Source organism: Cyprinus carpio, chromosome B18 (assembly GCF_018340385.1).
Source record: "Cyprinus carpio isolate SPL01 chromosome B18, ASM1834038v1, whole genome shotgun sequence".
Taxonomy (NCBI): Eukaryota; Metazoa; Chordata; class Actinopteri; order Cypriniformes; family Cyprinidae; genus Cyprinus; species Cyprinus carpio.
In genome coordinates, this window is record NC_056614.1 from 20,179,479 (window position 1) to 20,200,823 (window position 21,345).

Sequence of the window (21,345 nt, forward strand, 5' to 3'; positions counted from 1 at the left end):
GTTGCAGTTTCTTCCAAACAAAAAAAAAAACCAAGGCAGGAAGCCTCTTTCCTATAGAGCAGGTACACCTGTGACACAATCATGATTGAATCCCACCGCAGGTCATCTGTAAATGGACTCTTCTGTCCATCGCAAGAGAGCCAAAAGACACCCGGACAAACTGCAGTGTCACCTGTTTACAGGAGTCCCACACCACAAGAGACCATCAAGCTCAGTTCATCCTTCTCTTGTCATGTCTGTTTTCCTCCCACGCCATTTTTGGCCTTGTGAAGAACACCTTAACGGCTCCGGGAATGTCTTGTGAGTGGTTGCTATGGAGCTTGTTATCATTCTGCTGCATGCTGCACACAGCTGTGATATTGATCCAATAGAACAATAAAACACAACTTTTCTCTCTGTACTTCAGAGGTGCTTTATTAAAGGTGCAATGGTCTCCTTCAGCAAGAGAGAGAATTAGAAAGAAACAAAAACGAAAGGAGTCATAGCTCCAGAGGAGTGATGACGCATGAGATGAAATGGATGGAAGAAGGTGAAAATTGGACAGAGGAAAAGACAGGAAAACAGTGGCCATAAACTGTGGCATTGTACTTGAGATTTTACAGTGCTCAATTGCTCTTATCCCCTCAAGGACTTTTACAGGAAAATAGTGATGCACTGACATTAACATTCTGGTTAATATCCATAAGCTGGCAATTCTTTTCATAAAAATGTCAAAAAGTAAAAAAATAAATAAATAAATAATAAAAAAAAAGGACAGACATTTTAACGAAATATATTCAAAATAAAATACTAAAACCTTGAAACTCAACAGGCTATGTTCCTGTGGCTCAGTGGTAGAGCATTGTGTTAGCAGCGCAAAAGGTCATGGGTTCAATTCCCAGAGAACACACATACTGGTAAAATAATGTGCAGCCTGAATGCACTGTAAGTCACTTTGGATAAAAGCAGCTGCTGAATGTAAATGGTGTGTGAATTTTGGCATCACAACAGTATAATGTACAGCATGAAAAGGATATTAATTTTATGATTGGCTAAAGATTTAATTTATTAGGATTTTTAAAAACTAACTTTAGATATGCATAAGACAGTATTTAGATAGCAAAGCTAATCTAAATGTAAATTATTGAAGGAAATTATCTTGAAAACTTACATTTTCAACAACACTGAATATCGAACTGTAATCTCTAATAATAGCAGTTAACCAATATGGCACCAAGCTGTGCATGTAAAATAGCTTGTTTTCTAAAATATTTACTAACGATATGTTATCAAGGTAACGTTATATTATTTAAAAATAGACTTTACCATTCAAAAATGTATAATTCTCTTTTTGAAAAAAAAAATACTTTATTCAGCAAGGATGCATTAAATTGATCAAAAGTAAGAGTAAAGACTTCTACATTGTTACATAAAAATATATATTTAAAATAAATCACGTTCTTACAAACTTTCTATTTATCAAGGAATATTAAAAAAAAGATAAGTTTTCACAAATGTTTTAACAATGAAATTAAATGTTTCGTGAGCAGCAAATCAGCAATTAGAAGGAGCTATAAAATAAATGAATAAATACTGTACAAATAAAAAATAAAATAAAAATCTTGTTCAAGTGGCCTTCAAAGTGGCCATTCTCATGCTCATTTTCAAAAATAAATCACCCATCGTGTGGTGTGATTGTAGCAGTCAAACTTTCAGTGGAACACAAGGAACCGTCGAAAAGTGACGAGACAAGTTCCGAATGATCAAGGTTACTGGTGGGGTGGAGCGATAGAGGCCGTGGAAACAGATCGCGGGCGCTGCCTCGCTGTTTATGGCAAGCTCACAGGTGGTGGTTTATTTGAACGTACAAACAAACACATGAACACAAACAAGCCTACACAGCCTCCCCTGGCTTTCTTCTCAGTCATTAGGTGTCAGTGAACAGCCCTGGGGGAGACGCTCACCTATTTCTATCAGCTCTCATTAGGAGCAAGGAGGACATGAAAGAGCAGCCGTTTCTTGCCACTGCCTGGATATGACAGGAAGGAGGGACCCGAGTCGAACTTCTCTGACAATACAGCACTGAAAGGGAGGAGAGGATATGTCCTCACTTTCATATCCTTTCACTCTTTCTTTCTACCGTGATAGCTTTCGGCTGTATGAGCACCACAGTGGCGTATAATCTCCCTTGATTTACGGATGCTTGACTTTGAATGGAAACTGATGTCAAAGAAGCTGTGTATTAGACACAGAGTACTTAACTTTCCACTTGAAAACAATCCAATAAACAGAAACTAAGTGTTGCTTGCTAAGGAAAACATCACTATTACTACTGCTAAAATTTTGGGTTATGGATTTGATCAAACCCCTTTGCACTTTGGACATGAAAGATACCTCAAACCATGCAACTTGATGCTAAAATGTGTGATATTACAAAAAAATAAAATATAATAAATACACACTACTGTTCAAAGTTAAGATTTTTTAATGTTTTCACCCACAGTAGATTTCTTTTATTTGATTAAAAAAAAATAATAAATAAAATAAAATAATTCAAAATTTAAGTTTGATAATATTTTGTATTGTTTTTGAAAGAAGCTTCATATGATCACTGCATTAATTTGGTCCAAAATGCAGAAAAAAACTTTAATATTGTGTTCAAAACATAACAAAAACACAGGGTCTGTAATTTTTTATGTTGGTGAAAGAAGCCCCATTTTTTCTCCAAGACTGGATTTATTTGGTCAAAAACACAGTAAATACAGTAAAAGCAGTAATATTGTGTCCAAAACAAAACAAAAATTAACAGTTTTGAAGGCCTCTTATGCTCACCAAGACTGCACTTACTTGATAAATAATGCTGTAAAAACAGTAATATTTTAAAATATTTGTATAAACAACTGTTTTTGTTTGTTTGTTTGTTTTAACACATTTTAAAGTGAAATTAATTCCTGTGATAGCAGAACCAAATTTTCAAGAATCATTACTTTGAAATAGATGTTAGGCTTTACTGTCACTTTTTATCAATTTAATTCAACCTTGCTGAATAAAAGTATTAATTTCTTTCAAAACAAAAATACTAACTCTTATGTCTGCAGCAGACAAGTGGCTTTCAGTGTGGAAAAAAAATAAATACAGAGGGAAACTGTAGTAAGATAGAGATAGATGGGGTCACACTCTCTAGAGTGCAAACAAGTAGCACAAAGATATCTACACAAAGAGCACTTAAATAACTCTCTCTCTCTCTCTCTCTCTCTCTCTACATGAGACTCATGTTTGTTAGTGCAAGGTCAAAGCAAAATGAAAGACAATCAGCACCCAGCAGTATAAATGATGCACAGACAAGCAAACACATATCCCTCGCCATCTATCAACACTTCAGTGTGAGACACAATTATTCCTTCTGATTTGTGAAAAGTGCAGAGAGTGAGAATGAGTGTAACTGTGAAGCAACAAAATATGGCCAGTGTTTCAGCTCTGGGTGCCAAAAAATACACAGAAACGGAACAATTCAATTGCTGTGGGTAGGGTTTGTCCTGGACATAATAGAACAGCGAGACACCAGCACTGCCCATAAAAACCGGCCCAGAGACAATTACTAGCAGGTCCTAGAGGGAACCTTTGGACTTTTTCCCATTTGTGAGATTGCAGTGCTACAGGTGAACACTCCACCATAATAAATCCCCCATAATCCCACAGAAGACTGATGTCAAAGCCAGAACAAGAATCAGGGCAAATCTGTTCTTTATTACTTTTCCAATACTTCAAGCCCCCTTAACCGAGAGTGGATCTCAAGTCAACACCATCCAATAGAACTCATCTTTACAGAAAGGGCCGGTGTAAAACCACTTGCCCCGTTGTATGATTGAACATGTGGAAACACAGAACATTGTTGGACAGAGTGGTACACAAAAGATTAATTTCTAAATCCCTCTAAACAATCGTATTACAATTTCTTCTTACAGGGAACAATGCATCTCTGGCACTATAAAATATAATAAAAAGATAAGAGGAAGATATTTCCTCATTAAACAATTTATAGATAAATACATGGACAGTACTTTTGGGAAATATGTTTAAAATTATACTTTCATACATCCACACCAGTAGGTGTCAGTATAAAACCAAAAAGGCTGTACACTAAAAGTTTATAATCTAATGTGCCTTGATAGATTGTGATGGCAAATCTATCACAGTGCCTCTTATTCAGTTAGTGGCTGTTCCAAAAGTGTGAGCAAATAATCAGTGGCAGCACGATTTGTCTTCATATGACAATAATAAAAATAAACAATGCCCCACTAGAATGATGCAAATCGAAAAAGAAACAGAAGGCTTTCCCAGACACCCAACACGTTTACCGCCTTTCCAAGAGAGAAAACATCTGGGAAACCCCTCTGTTTCTCTTCAAGCTTCCATTATGCTAGTGGGCAATTCCCAATTTCTTTCAGCCTTCTTGTGCAGCGGCAATTATGAAAAATGAATGTACACCGTATAATACACCGTAAACAGCACAAGGAAACAAGATTTAACCATGCTGAAAATCCATTTTGCCCGGTTTCCAATAAACAGCAGCACTATCAAATAAATAGGTCTCAGTAGCCAGTCCCCTTGTGTGGTTTCACCATAGCAAAAGCAGAGCTGTTAAAATCATCAAGGACTCCATCCACCCCAGTAACCATCTTTTCACTTTGCTGCCATCTGGTAAGTGCTTCCGTAGCCTGATGGCAAAAACTGAGAGACTTAGGAGGAGTTTCTTCCCCCAGGCCATCAGGCTCCTAAACTCAAAACCAGCCTCTTTACATCCACTTGTCTCCACTTAATATTCACTTAATCAGTAATATATTCATCATTCTCTACCTCACAGTGGCACAACCTGTTTGCACATTTGCCTCTTGCACATTGCTATGTTTCTTAATAATTAATTCTACAGTATACATCTTTTTTTAATATTTTATTCTTATATTTTTATTGTTTACTTTTATTTTTCTTCATACCTTTATTTATGTATATTTTCATCTGTGTTGTATTCTTTAATAATTGCACTGTCCATGGAGGGGACCTGACTCACATTTCACTGCTGGTTATATATGCTCTATATAATCGTGTATTAAATAAATAAAAATAAAAATCTTGAATCTTGAAGGGGAAGTCGTGGCCTAATGGTTAGAGAGTTTGACTTCTAAACCTAAGATTGTGGGTTTGAGTCTCGGGCCGTCAATACCATGACTGAGGTGCCCTTGAGCAAGGCACCGAACCCCCAACTACTCCCCGGGCGCTGCAGCATAAATGGCTGCCCAATGCTCTGGGTGTGTGTTCACTGCTTGTGTGTGCACTTTGGATGGGTTAAATGCAGATCATGAATTCTGAGTATGGGTCACCATACTTGGCTTTATGTCACATCACTTTTTCTTTTATTTTTTTATTATAGTGAAAATGCTGCAAAAGAGGCACTATAGACTGAGAAAGTGCAGACATATGTAGATGTATATAGAAAGAGACTGAAGGAAGGTCAGCCTCATCAGACTCTTAATGGACCTAGCTGTGTTTTCTGTCACTTGCTGAAGTATAGTAATCCATGTGCAGTATAGAGGGGTTATTCTGTCGGTGGGAGAAATTGCAATATAATTCAGCCCTTGCATTCAACACTAGATTAAAGATCACAAATATGGCACAAAATGTGGTTTATTCACTGTGCCACAGTAATCTAGCACTTTTATTTCGCCAAGGAATAACCCCAGCCCATGCTGAGACACAGCCACAGAAAGCAAGCGAACAGGAAGTACCGAAATCATTTGATTCCATCCTCCTGAGTTTAAAACACACATCTCCAAAACAAATTATTTTTATTCAGTCTAATGACAGGAAGAGAAGTGGGAGAGAGTGGGGTGGGATCAGGAAATGTCCACGAGCTGGAATTGGAGCTGGAACTCAGGACGCCTGTAGCACAATGCCGCTATATGTCGGCGTGCTGCCTCACAAGGATCAGCATGACAACTTTTGCTTTTTACTTCATTTTTTTAATTCATAAAAGCAATGATGATTTGTGAATATTACCTTGATGAACAAAATTTATAAGAACCATAAATACTTGTTTGTCACAGAGCTCATGTTCTGCAATGATCCAAAAGCTAATGGAAAAATCCTGGATTTTTTTTCCCAAGGGACCCTCGGCGATGTTAACTTCTGGGTTGGCCTATGAAAATGTGTCATTCCATACATAGTTTTTTCAGCTCATTCATCTGACCTTTTGGAACCAGAGCTAAGTAAACTTGAAAACCAAAGAACTTATTTAACTTATTTAACCCACCAGGTAGCACTGTCACACTTATTTCCACACAGAAAATATGGTTGACCAAGACCACGGTGGCAATGCACATTAGTAGGACTAAGTCAATGTCAAAAAGTTACAAATGGAAGGTCTTACCTTTCCAATTAACCTGGGGAAGGGGGCTCTCTGGTTCTCTGGGACAAACATGGGGGGCACCAGCAGGGCTCTTTTGGATCGGTGTGGCATCATGTCTGATAGACCCAGGATCTCCTAAACCAGGACAAAAATGTGAAAATAGTTCAAATGTAAGAAATACAAGTGTTGAGGTATGTGCCACTCATATAACATATTCAGAGGTAATCTGACATTTAACTGACCATTTTATCCAAAGGGATTCCATTACAATTATTACAGGAACATCCACTGGGCTAAGTGTTTTGCTTGAGGGAGCAATGGTGATGGATCATAAATCACCCCTAGGAGGGTTTTAACCTAGAACCTTTCAGTTGCCATTCTAGTTCTTTAACCACTATGCTATTATACACCACATTAGTCCCATAATGTTATGAATACTTCATAAAATCAATGTAAATCCCTTCATGAAGGGCACTACCAACTCTTACACCGGACACATCCATATAATGTTTTTTGAATGGATAGAAAAACAGCCACAATACATCCTATTAGATACATGAGGGTTACTGAACTATGCAGACACCTGATAGCGCTAATATAAAACTCTGGCAAGCACATCGATACAAACAAGCCATGTTGTGCTCTTACCAAAGTCATTAAAAGTGGTCATTACAGCAGTTCTGTGGTTTGCCATCGCTTCCCTTATTTAGATAGAAGCTTAATTTAAAGCCATGTCCTATTTCAGAAACTTAAACTATAAGCAAATATTGTCACAAGCTTTCCTTTTGCGGCTCTTAAACTGAATTGAGTGGAGATTGAGCCTTAAAGAGTAAAAAAGTGACAATAAAAAGAGACATTATACTGTATATGGGATAGAATACAGTCAGCCAGTCATTATTGCAAAATATCACTATTTTATGTCATGCTGATGGGGTTTATTTTGCGATAATGACCACCCGACTCTACATTATCTGGCTTATGATGCTGCCACACACCAAATAAGTGAATACATAGAAATGAAATATTGATTTTAGTTCAAATAATTTTATCAAACAAAGAAAAAAAAGAGCACAGAGAGACATTAACACTGTCTCCTACATCGGTCGCCATGGGTAATGGTCAATTATATAGTTAAGTAGTCATTATGGAAAATATTTTACCACAAAATGTCACAACTGACCAATCAGAATAGATAAAATGATTATAAAGATGCAGAACATGTAATCCGAGCCTCAGATCTCATCCCACCTAAGGTGTATAAATGCAGCAAATGTGTTTTTCTGTGGGTTTCATGCTTCCATGCGAATACTGAAGTTTATTAGCATCTCAATTCAATAACCAAGCTAATCAGTGTCTCTCACGTTACCCTCTCTGATCTGTTCTTTCTTCCTCACCATTTTGTCCTATTCTCTTTTCTATGTCAACACTGTTGCAATTAGAGCCCCTAAGGGCAATTAGATGGCAGCACAAATTATATTTGTCACTCAGCATTGACAGCTGGGTGAAACGGAATATATTAGCACGGTGGCAACGACCCGTGCAAGATCCCACTGGCCCTAGACGGCCATATGGCACAAATACATATAAAGTCTTTTTGATGGTCCTATAAAGTCTTTTGATGAACTGGCTCAAAATGCTTTCCGCAAACCAATAGGTCAAGCCTTAGCTAATTAGCGTGCTCAAACTAGGCCCTTCTGGTGGATCCTGAAACTGCATCTTCTGGAACAGCATTTTTCACAATTCTCTGATAATTTTTTTTTTTTTTTTTTTTTTTGTTCAGCAAGGCTTTAGAATCCTTTTTTATGCTTCACATAAGCAGCCTTTCAGGTGACTTGAAGCTGGGGACACGGCGACAGCATGCCGCCACACAGATCCCAGCATGCATCTGAACTCATTACAACAGTGAACCTCTCTGAGCTGCATTACAAGGCAGAACGAGAAGGAGGAGGGAGAAAGAGGGAGGGCAAAAAAGAATGTCACCGCGTACCAACTGGAAACCATCCCACTGGCCCTAGACGGCCATATGGCACAAATACATATAAAGTCTTTTTGATGGTCCTATAAAGTCTTTTGATGACCTGGCTCAAAATGCTTTCCGCAAACCAATAGGTCAAGCCTTAGCTAATTAGCGTGCTCAAACTAGGCCCTTCTGGTGGATCCTGAAACTGCATCTTCTGGAACAGCATTTTTCACAATTCTCTGATATTTTTTTTTTTTTTTTTCAGGATTTTCAGGAAGGATCAAAAGTATTTATTTAAAACAGAAAACATTTGTAACACTAAGGGGGGAGAAAAGAAAAAAAAAACTTTTTGAATGGTATTACCATATATAAAGCATACTATTATTATCTTATACATTAAATAATACATAAAATATTATTTTGATACCTTTGGCATCACAGCTCGAGAGAGAGAGAGAGAGAGAGAGAGAGAACTTTTTAAGTTGTTAGAATGAAATGATTTGCTTTTCAGAAAAAAACATCTAAAAATCAAAACAAGATAAATGTACTTGAGAAGAAACACTGTCTAGAAAATAATTGTTTTCATTGGTTGTATCTTGAATATAAGTGCATTTTGTCTTTTAAATTGTGTATTTTGTCTGCTAAGTCAATAAATTTAAATGTTAACTTGTTTGTTACAAATGGGGGAAATATATTAGTATTGATACCTTTTCTGAAAACAAGTTTTAATATTTTATGAAATGCTGCTTCTTAAGTAAATGTATCTTATTTGAAGCACCTTCAGACATTTAACTTTTTCGCAGTGTAGCTCATCAAGTTCCAGGAAGTTGCGTGCTAGTCAAGCAACTGCCATTGAGATGAGTGTGAATGCGAACGGATATCTTTCCCAAACCATTACAGATCACCTTATTCTCAACAAATCAGTCATTTTCAAAGTTTTGGTATCTCAAATATAAAATGCAATTTGAGCTGATTGCAGTACAGTAGTGAAATATAAATGGTCAAATGCAGAGAAAAAGTACATTAGCAAATCACATTATAACCTAAATGGCCCATCTTGATCTGCCCGGACAGAAGATTCCATTTGTGAAATGGATACATCACACCACCATCTCTGGGGACAGCCTGAGCTATTAATGTGAGGAAGAGTGTCTAAAGTACTTTTCAGCCTGATATCAAGATTGATGGGTGAAGTTTTTCAGGATATTTCCCTGCAAAACTGAAAAAAAAAAAATCAAATTAAAAAAAAAAAAAATCATAAATCCCCACGGATCAGTCTTAATAGTATTTCATATTTCAAAAAATCTGTTCTTGAAGTGAATTATTACAGGCTCCTGTTGTTTTGATGTCATTAGCAGATACCCACCACTGTTTCTCTCCAAAATCTCCCTTTATTGAGGGAATTACTTTCACCGTCCTGCTGTCATGAGCAAAAGAATGCCATTAAACACAGAGATTAATTTTATTATCAGAGCATTTCAGAGTGATATTAATAGCCTTATGATGCTTTAAAGTAAACAGAGGAGAAAAATATTCTGATATCTCTGTTTGTTCAGCAAGGCTTTAGAATCCTTTTTTATGCTTCACATAAGCAGCCTTTCAGGTGACTTGAAGCTGGGGACATGGCGACAGCATGCCGCCACACAGATCCCAGCATGCATCTGAACTCATTACAACAGTGAACCTCTCTGAGCTGCATTACAAGGCATAACGAGGAGGAGGAGGGAGAAAGAGGGAGGGCAAAAAAGAATGTCACCACGTACCAACTGGAAACCATCCACTACAGAGACTACATAGTTTGTCAAGGTTGGAAAAGCACCAATAAGAAAGCTCTTTTTGTCAATCCAGTCGTTTTTATGCTTCTATTTCCATCTATTTCTATTTTTGTTTACTTATCTCTTTTGCTCCTGTTCTCCAAATTCCAACCCGCTAAGCATGCATTCCACAGACGGAGAGATACCCTTGACAAGCTTTTTATTGTGTCCTACTTGTATGTCATTTTTTGTGAAACCGTTGGGGTGCGGTCACAAACTTTCATTATGCATCGGAAGCACAGTGTGTTCTGTCCTTGCTGCATGTCTTTGGTCAAGTGTAGCTGCGGTGGAGTGATGGGGAATGTGAGAGGCTGGATTCAGAGCTGCTGGAGCCCAAAGGCTGTCAGGATGACAGAGTGTACAAAGGTGGAATAGAACGGATGGAATAAAGTCATTTGTTTGAATTGCTCTGACATCATTCATGGCCACATAATGCGACACATCATCATAACTTGGCTGTATTTGATACTCACACTCAAAGATGGTGCAAACTAATCTATGCACACATATATCGCACACCTTTGAAGATGGTTCAGTATTTCAGAATCAGAGCAATTTGTTTTATATTATTAGTTTATGATGCAAATGAGGTACTTTTTTAAATAAACTTGTCTTTTGGTTTACATCAATCAATTAAAATAATAAATCGCATGAATAGAATTACCTTGTATTTGTAAACAGGGTGGCCATATGCACCATTCATACTACACATACCCGCTTCTATGGAAATGCAACATTATCATTGGTGTAATGATTCAAACTCATATTCATAACTGAAATCACCTTTCAGAGATTGCGTTAAAGTTTATCTGTCCTTCAGCCGTTGTATTGAAACTTATAACATGTCAGAACAGCATCATATCAGTCCCTTCACCTTGGCTGAGAGCACATTTCCATGAGAAAGTAACCAATATGTCATCCCATCATGAGGGGAGTTTATGTTATTCTCATCCGCTACATAAGGGGCATACGTGACAGAGTGACGGGTCTTAAGGTGAAGATGAAACATCTCCGTCAACTCATCAACACGCCGCAGTGAGCGATGAAGAGAACGAGAGAGACTGATGGAACTTTAAGAACCTTCTCTGTTGGAAAAATGAAGGTCTGCGTTGAGGTTATTGATGAACTCCTTTGCCACTCTACCCCGCTGCATTCTCAAGGACAGAAAAACACACCGCACTGCTCAGAGAACAGAGTGCAAGGTCTGTTGTATGCGTTCGCTATGCCTTCCCTCTGCCAGTGATGAACACTGTAGGCTAGAGTGTGCTGACATGCTGAAAAGAAGATAGTCATGAATCTTTAATGTTTCCTGTTCATAAATTACAGAGGTACAATCATCCCTGCTTCGGCTTTCTCCGCTCTGTGAGCTAGTCTGAGCTCTCATTAATAACTGAAACAGGGCGGCTTAAAGATTAGTGGCATACGAATCCCAGCCGTAGAGTACATTGCACCGCTGAGCTGCATTGAGGATTAGGGTTTTTGAAATTCTTCCCACCATTTAGCAAATAAATTATGTGCGTTAAGCAGTTTTAATATGTTTTAGCTTATTTTCAATCCCTGCAATCATCTGATGGCTCATGGTTAGCTCCTTGCATGGAACTGAACCAGCAAATTTTCGGTTAACAGCTCTGAGCATCAAAAATTATTCCACCCCACCTGCCTTTTTAAAATTATGGTCAAAACTGCAATGCAAGCAACTTTAACATCACAAAATGAGCTGCTGGCTTATGGGAACTAAAGTTCAAGTCTGACCTGGGTCATGTCCTAATCTAATTTCCCCTCTTTTAAAATAAAATAAAATAAAATAAAATAAAACAAAATAAAATAAAATAAAATAAAATAAAACAAAATAAAATAAAATAAAATAAAATGTACTAGACTTACATTGTTAAAGCTATAAAATAAAAATTATTAAATAAAGGTTTACAATATACAATAAAATATACACAATAAGAAAAAGAGAGAATAAATTATATTAATATACATTGAAAATAATAATGAAATAATGGTAATATGTGTGAACGACACTTGTGATACTTGTAGTAAAATATATTTGCACTTAAGAAGACAGGCAAGATTTTTGCAACAGTATTTTTTTAATCCATCTCAAAGGTTTCCATGATTGCCCCCAGAACTGTCAAAAACCTGTGCTATTGTGTCTCATTAAAGAGAGAGGTGACAGAAGACATGGAGAGTGTTTCCCAACCACAGCGTTGATTGTTTCAAAGTGAATTATTGTAATAATGGCTATTTTAGTAACATTAATGCTGCTGCTAATGGTGTGGTGTTGAAGAAGGGGCACTTGAATCTTAATGGCTGAGCTGTGAGAGTTCTAAAGACAAAAGTTGGTTTATAATACCTGAAAAAACCCATCTGTTAGCATTCCCAATCATCTCAAAGGCACTTGTTTGGCTGCTGTGGGTTCCCTAAAATGTAGATGGCATACAGTTCTGGGCACACATTTTTTTAAGGCAATCACCTAATGCCGATGTGAATAATAACTTTGAAGCCACAGGAAAATTATGGCCTGACATACTAAGAATACCGATTTCTTTGATTGCACTACAAGAACACAATCAAATGCTTTCACTAAAAACTATCTTAAAGGTGGAATAGGTGATTGTCTTCAGAAACATTTTTTGTTATGCTGGTTGAAAGTCTCATCACATCCCGATAGCAATCATTAAGTTAAGTGGTCTAAATATATTTATATGTATTTATATATTCTGTGGAAGGCGTAGGACCGAGAAATGTTCAACCAATCAAAATGTTCTGTCCAAGCATTTTAATTGGCTTTACCTGCCTGTCAAGTATGTATTTGCATACCTCTTCGCACCCAGCTCACCCAGACACAATACATCATCAGCGCATTCTTATTTGTTATGGTGTTCAAGTCAGGTGATTGGCCTGGCTATTCTAGTAGCTTTATTTTCATCTGGTGAAAATTTCAAGTCAACAGCACCTTTAGAAATATATTTACAAAAAATGGTGACAGGTTCAATAGTTATTTTACCGTCTGTCTGTGTGTGTCTGTGTGTGTCTGTGTGTGTGTGTGTGTGTGTGACGTAGCCTACTGGTTAGAGAGTTTGACTCCTAACCCTAAGTTTGTGTGTGTGTGTGTGTGTGTGTGTGTGTGTGTGTGTGTGTGTGTGTGTGTGTGTGTGTGTGTGTGTGTGTGTGTGTGTGTGTGTGTGTGTGTGTTTGTGTGTGTGTGTGTGTGTGTCTGTCTGTGTGTGTGTGTGTGTGTGTGTGTGTGTGTGTGTGTGTGTGTGTGTGTGTGTGTGTGTGTGTGTGTGTGTGTGTGTGTGTGTGTGTGTGTGTGTGTGTGTGTGTGTGTGTGTGTGTCCTACTGGTTAGAGAGTTTGAGTTTGTGGGTTCGAGTCCTGGGCCGGCAATACCACGACTTTAATAAATTGCAAATATAGTAGTTTTTCTTTTTCACATGTGTTTTCATGACTAGGGAACCACTGTTGTCTTTGAAGACCAAGGTCCCCTCAGTCTGAATAGTCAGAATAGTCAATTTGCTATCAGAAATGCAATCTGGGTTATATGAAGTGACGGGAACACTTTTTGTAAGTGAAAAAATCAAAAATAACGACTTTATTCAACAATTCCTTTGTCAACAGTCTCCTCTGTGTCTCTCCATATCACTGTATGCTGCGTATGCACTTCTGTATCATCCGCGCCACCAGGATGCGCTGTTTCTATGTGTATTTATGTAGTGCTCGCTTCTTATACTTTAAGCGGAAGGGACCCTGGATTCTTTTTTGGTTAGATCTCTCTAAATATTCCCTGAATATTATTAGCTTTGTCTCAATAAACCCTTAATGTAACTGTTGATACTTCTCTTAACCAATAAAATATCCACGCAAACCATTATATGAAATAAACTGAGATTAATTTAATAAAATCAAATAGAATATGAAAATAATAAATATAACAAAATCAGTTACAACAAAAAAGTTGTAAAGCTAAGGACACAATGTCCTAAATGTCACCAAATGAAATATATGGTTGTGAATTGAAAACTCAAGTTCAAAAACACAAATTAGTTCACTCAAATGTCCCAACCGCAATCAAAACCCAGCTAGCTTTCAATGTTTAAAATGGCCATAAATTCCAGTCCTTGAGAAGAGATTGAAGATCGGCGATCATATCCAACGTTGCCAGAGGAACCACTGAGAATTTCCTGGTATCTCAGGGTGCTATCTGGAATGTTCCTGGTCTAAGATTGGTAAGAGATGCAATCGATGGCAGTTTTCCACGACCATGAATTCGGCAGTCTCTCAGGTAAAAGTTCAGCGCTGACTCATGAGAATCAACTACGCAGTTCTGTTATTTGATGATATGAGGGGAAATCTCCTCACCCTCAAACAACTTCATACTAAACCTAAATCAGTTCTCTTGTCGATAACTTTCACAGGCTAGTATCTTAACAAACTAAATAAGCTCGGACATGTTCTCTCTTCGCTACCCCAACACTTTTTTTCTTCTCTCACAGTTTTTCTTCTCTCCGCTCCTTGCAGTCTTCAACCAATCACATCTCAGAACAATTGGTAAGTACTTTTAATGTAAGTTTAACATACATTTTTCCTTTTCCTAATCAGAATAAAGTTATTCACATGTTTGTGAAAACAATATACATAAAACCCAAATATAAAATATTAGAAAATAATATTAAAGAAATATTGACTTCAACTGGGCTTCATTTAGCTTTGATTTGAAAGAAAACAGAGACTGTTGACAAAGGAATTGTTGAATAAAGTCGTTATTTTTGTTTTCTTCGCTTACAAAAAGTGTTCCCGTCACTTCATATAACCCAGATTGTACGTCTGATGGCAGATGGAGTATTCTGACCATGACTTTCATACTTTTTATGGACCTTGACACTGTAATTTACTTAAATTGTGTTCCGAAGACGAACTGAGCTTTTACGGGTTTGGAACAACATGGGGGTAAGTAATTAATGACAAAATTTTCATTTTGGGGTGGAGTATCCCTTTAACAATTGTTCTATAGCACCTAAAACTTTCAGCTTTTTTGACAGTGCATAGAAAGCTAAAATGTGATCAAAACCCCCCATTTGCTTTTCCTTAATCATCGAAACTCATCAGTAATTCGGACTCAGGGTTGTTAGAGGCACTGAGTCCTTGTCAATTCTGCCATTCTGCTGCTGACTGCCCTATTGGGATGTATCATTACTCATTTCTGACTCCTCATTTATCCAGACGGAGAGAGGAGTCAGAGTGCCAGACAGAAACCTCTGGGTTTGCATTGCAGATTCTCTGCCTGTAGTGATTCATCCCAAAAGACCTGTGTAACCCCAAACTTTCATAGGAACTGCTAGATGATAAGTACCTAAAATGCCAAGAAAATGATCAAACCAGACAATCTAAAACCTTAGAATGGTTACAGATGTTTCATTTTTCAGCAGGGTAAGCAACTGAACCACTTTCTATGAAACAATGCATTATATTACTACCACCGGCCAAGGCTAAAAACACCAGAAAGGCCAATAAACAAGTAAAGGCAATAAACCAGACAGATTTATAACCTGTAACCTTGTGACCAGGTCATCCTCTTCTTTAGAATAAATGAAAAAGGACTGTGAAAGAAAGAACCCAGTATATTTATTCTTGTTTTTCAACAGATTGAAAAGTGTGAAATGTCAAGGTCTTACAAATTCACTGCATTTTTTTTTTCACTCCATTTGGTGGTTCCACAAGGAAAGACAGTCTCATTCACACATAGAAATGCTAGAGAGGAAAACAAATCATGAAATTAATTCATATATTGATCCTCTGTAAAATACTGAATTATACCCTGAATTCTCACTTTTCTCATAAGGCCTTTTCTTCAGGCTTGCTGTGCTTGTATGGTGGCTAGAATTGCATCATGTCAGCCTCTAGGGAAGACGGAAGCCTTTTCCATTTCCACTTGCACTTATCAATAATCAAAATCCAATAAAATGGGCATTAAGTCAAATATGGCATCAATAAGAAGCGCTTCCCTTCGGCATTCACTAGCTGATGCAAGGTTTTCTGTCGGGAACAAACCAGTGGGTTGGGGCGAGCTTTATTTTTGAAGGCTTAGTCTGACTGTGATTACAGGATGTATGATCCATAATGACCCTGCTTCCAGGCTCTCGCCTCAGCCTCTTCACACGCTGCTGTTCTCCCCGAGCTCTCTCACATAGCAATCACTTCACTCATGCTATACATCTCATCTGAGAGTATAATTCATAGTTTATCATCTCAAAGAGGTGGTTGCTAGTTGCTTTTCATTCACTATGGCACTACATGTAATATAATACAGCTACAGTATGACCTAAATTTTCCTATGAGAATTCTAGTCCGCATGTGTGTATTGTACTGCATGTGTTCTTGCAGGAATGAATGAATGAATGATTGATTGAATGAACAGGGCTCGAATTGACGGGGGATGCAGGGGGGTGGCATCCCCTTTGGATTAATAATGTGTATTATGTAAAACTTATCATGCAAATGAAATGTTAAAATTATCTACTTCACAAATAACGGCAATTGGCCAATCAGAATTCGGTTCTGTAACAAGCTGCACACAAGTGGAAGCAAGTTTTCGTCATTTTTCGCGCAAAATGGTTCTAGAGCAACTTTTGAATTTTCAGGAAAAAAGACAACAGAAAAGGTATGATTTTTCCTGCATTAGAATTTAAAAACATTCCCCTGACATAATGATATTGTGCTGTATGTGAGAGGGATTGAGAGATGACAGCAGAGCTGACATTATCGAGTCATCGATTCACTATGTGATGAAGCCTATATAACCTTATAAGTCAAGCAATTATAGAAAAAATACCCATATATGAGTTTTTTTCTGAATATTCATTTTATACAACAGTGCATAGTAACACAGTGTTATGTTCCTTGAATGAATCAGTGAGCCAGTGATTCAACTGCCCATTCAGATGGACACTTTCCCTGCATCCCAGTGTGCATACTATCCAGCCTATCTGCCCTAAATAATATTGAAAATTACTAATATCACATAGAATTTAGGCTTGGATAGTATGCACATTGGGACACAGGCTTGTTTAATTTCTTATTGAAGCAGCCTTTTTGAACGAATAGTTTGATTTGAACAATTCAATCAATCATTTATCAAAACAGGGGCTTGCTGCCACCTACTGGTGGTTTTACTGCTATCATTATTAATCCAGGACAGGCCTAAACCAGCCAAGGTTTCAGCACAAAAGCACATTTAGCAAAATATTGTATAATCATCAATATTGACCAAAATTCTTCCATTTCAGGCCCAAAAAGAAAAAAAAATTAAAATAATACTAATAATAAAAAGCTTATAAATACTAGTTCATTTAATAAGGCAAATTTAAAAACTTAAATAAATAATATAAACTTTTTTAAAAATAAGAAAACTTTTGTAATCATTATGTTAAATTACATAAATTTGAAAAATTTGAAAATGAATTTGACCACATCACCCCCCCCCCCCCTGATTTTTTTTTAAATTTGGATAAATGTGTGTATATGATTGATTAATTTTATTCATTTTTTTTTTATTTTTTTTATTATTTTTTTTTTTTTCTTTCATTTCTTCTTTCTTTCGTTTTTCTTTCTTTTCTTCTTTCTTTCTTTCCCTCTCTCCCTCAGGGATGTTCAAAAGCTTGTTTTTTGAAAGAAGCATCTTATGCTCACCCAAAGCTGCATTTATTTGATCAAATATAGAATGTCTTTAAAAAGTAAATAACTGTTTTCTATTTTAATATTTTAAAATATAATTTATTCCTATGATGCAAATCTGAATTCTCATCAGCCATTACACCAGTCTTCAGTGTCACATGATCCTTCAGAAATGATTCTAATATGCAGATTAGCTCAAGAAATTTTTCTTATTTTTATCGAAGATGAAAACAGTTGTGCTTCTTAATATTTGTATGGAAACAGTGATGCTCTTTACAGGTTTGTTTGATGAATAGAAAGATGAATTGAAAGTTCAAAAGAGCAATTATTTGAAAGAAATCATTTGTCACAATGTGAAAGTCTTTAATATTGCTTTTGATCTGTTTAATGCATTCTTGCTGAAGAAAAGTATTCATTTCTTAAAAAGAAAATCTGACTGACCCCAAAATTTTGAACGGTAGTGTCTAGCCTATATTGAAATTTAATTATAATCACTATTAACCAAGTCATTTCAAAAGTTCATTTCTGCCACTGGTCTCCTCTGAAGGAAATATGTGGCTGTCCTCAACTGATACCATGACAGGACATGATGGGTAATTTCTAGTCTGAGCTGGAGTCTGTCAATATGATGGCAGTAAAGACACACTGACGGACGCATACGTCCAGATCTGAAAGAACAGAATCATGGGTGTCCAGACATATGATGTCTCCAGCATAGAAGGCCATTTAAAATGACAAGATTGAAGACTTCAGGCCATTTAACAAATTCACACACACACAAACACACAAAATCAACTCACAGAGAAACACTTACCCTGAGTGTCTGAGGAGATCTGGATGGGTGCGCCCATTACTGGTTCACCTGTGCCATGTCATCAACATGAACGTTGACACCCGTGGGACAAACATGACATCCCCGATCCCCGCTGTCAATCACGTCTCTTCTGGGAACCAGTATTCGAGGTTTCTTGTCTATTAGAAAGTCAGGGTTTCGATACTTCAATAAACTCAGCATCCTCATTTCCAGCGCAGTCGTCGAAAACCCACTGCAGAAAATGCAAGACAAAAGAAAAAGTTGGTATATTAGTCTTAGGAGAAATAAAGTTTGGCACTTGAAACCAAGTTCAATACATATCACTTATTACACAGTATAGATGAAAAGGAAGGTTAACCGATAGGATTATCCATAGTTTAGCATTGTTAGGATGACCGCATTCATTCACAAGTCAACTTAGTAAGGCTTCCAAGAAAGGGCTCTTTTTGAGGTGATATATCTTTTATGGTTGATGAAAAATGGACTTGAAGTCGCAAAAAAATGTCCCTTAAAGGTGACTCATGCCTGACGAAGCTATCCCAGCGCTCCATTCATCCATGATCTGAAAGCAGATAAAAATAAAATCTGGACCATTCATCAAAGGTTATTAACATGAAATAGAGAAACTTTAACCCTCAACAATATCGACCCGCACTTTCATCTTCACCCATCAAGTCTGACCGAGGAAGATACAGCCACACCGGCCAGCCTTATCCCCTCTGAATCGTTGTCCGTCTCCATCTTATCTCGACGCCCCATACCTCGCTTTCACTCTTTGCGTCCTCTGTGACATATTCCTCCTCTCATTTCCCTTCCCTATCCCTCTTTCTCTCATCCATAACTCTTTCTTTCCTGCCCGTTTACCATCCTCTTTGACACTCTAAGTTACATTCTTGTAACAAAGGTGACCTTGGGGGTGAATAATGTTGAATTGGGCAGTATGACCACAATCTTCAAGGTGTTTAATTATGGTACATTGCTTATTACGTGACAATTTTTTTTCCCCATTCATTTTACTTTAAGTAAAATAGCGATAATAACCAAAGTACAAGATTTTTTTGGGGAAAAGAATTAAATAAATAAAATAAATAAATATAGTAGTCAGAAATACAGTAAAAAAAAATTAAATAAATAAAAATTAAAAAAACAAGACAAAACACAGTACCATTTGTGAAATATTATTATAATTTAAAATACACATGTTTTTTTAAAACACAATCTTAAAACATTTTCAAACAGCCATCAGTCTTCCGTTGTTCACGATCCTTCAGAAACCATTCTAATATGCAGATTTATTGCACCAATTCCATTTCTTATTACCAATGTTGAAAACTGTGCTCATGCCTAATATGCCGTTTTTTTTTTGCACAATACATTTCTTATTACCAATGTTGAAAACTGGGCTGCTTAATATTTTTGTGGAAAAACTGCAATATATATTTTCAGGATAATACTGCATTTGTTTGAAATAAAAGTCCCCAAACTTTTAAATAGTAGTGAGCAACAGCTTCACCAAATGTAACACTCAATAAACAAGACTTTAAAATAGCTAATATGAACAGCAGTGACGGCTGTTAAATTATACACTATTATAATAACTATATTATTATATTGGTAAAGATAATCCTTCCTGAGGTCACACTGCATCTAAACTGGACTCCCCAGCGTGCTGCGACACGTCAGAAATTAATCATTCCAATTATGTAGCAATTTTTACAGTATATACTGTACACTGCGGTAATAAAAGCATAGCAGGATCTGTACAGGGTGACACATTTCTACAGCCTACAAAGGCTACACCTGTATACACGCAAAGGCACACACATTAAAACCACTTCAGAGATCAGCCTTTGAACCTTCAATGTTTTTTTTGAAATTCTTATTACATCCATAAAACTCTTAAGTGAGAACTGTAACTCGGCTATAGCCGCATTTAAATATGCCATTTAAATGGCATTCAATGAAGATTTCTTTGAGTAACGTGAGCTGGAACAGTGCCAGTAAAATTATTTTGTGTTCGCTCAGAAATCGCCTTTCTGTTTTAAAATGAGTACATGTGAGCAATGCAGGCTCCAAAAACCAGAGGTGTTTAGCATGACACGTCAATAACGAATGCCTCTGTGACTAATTAACCTAATTGCTTAGCAGCTTTGATATATATACTTGCGAACTGCAGGACGCCAAAACACTGGAAAAAAACCTTCGAACACCTCATCACCCTGTGCAATGAGCTACAATGCAAAACTGCTTTTCTCTCTCTCCCAAAGCTGCTTCCTTTGTGAGCCACGCTGGTTGTTCGGATAAAAAAATACATTATGTATTACTCATTGGCAAGCCGGTGTAGGGCAAGATGAAGATATTGTCTTGTTCTCCTCACTTAAAAAATTCGCCACCATACCATTACAAAGCATCCTCAGGTGAGGACTGCGGTGATGCTAACAGCATTAGCACGGTATGACCACGGAGCGTCTCACATATCTGTTCAGCTAATTTATTGAGGCAGAAGCTCGTATGTGACGCCCTATGTCGATAACCTCCATGAACACCCGGTGGATGAAACTGCAGGTAATCGGGGGAATGAACAGTCCATTGTATTGCCTGCAGAAGCACCTGTTTTCCATCGAAAGGGATCCATCATGGTGGCAGAGAAGGGTAATCTTGATGCCCTTTCAAGTGAATTCACTTTTTGTGTGTTA

At 37.1% G+C, this 21,345-nt stretch overlaps 1 protein-coding gene across 8 annotated transcripts in view; it reads right to left on the reverse strand.

The window, feature by feature from the left end:
* The window catches only part of LOC109108993 (cadherin-13-like), a 355,177-nt gene that overhangs the window by 167,307 nt on the left and 166,525 nt on the right, over positions 1 to 21,345 (reverse strand). For 6 of the 8 annotated variants that reach the window (XM_042744284.1, XM_042744288.1, XM_042744283.1 and 3 more), the window contains exon 4: positions 6,404 to 6,517. In XM_042744284.1, coding sequence (XP_042600218.1) covers positions 6,404 to 6,517 — 114 coding nt within the window. Of the gene's footprint in view, positions 1 to 6,403; positions 6,518 to 18,649; positions 18,700 to 21,345 lie in introns of those variants that run through there. The other 2 variants (XM_042744290.1, XM_042744289.1) reach the window with 1 other exon arrangement.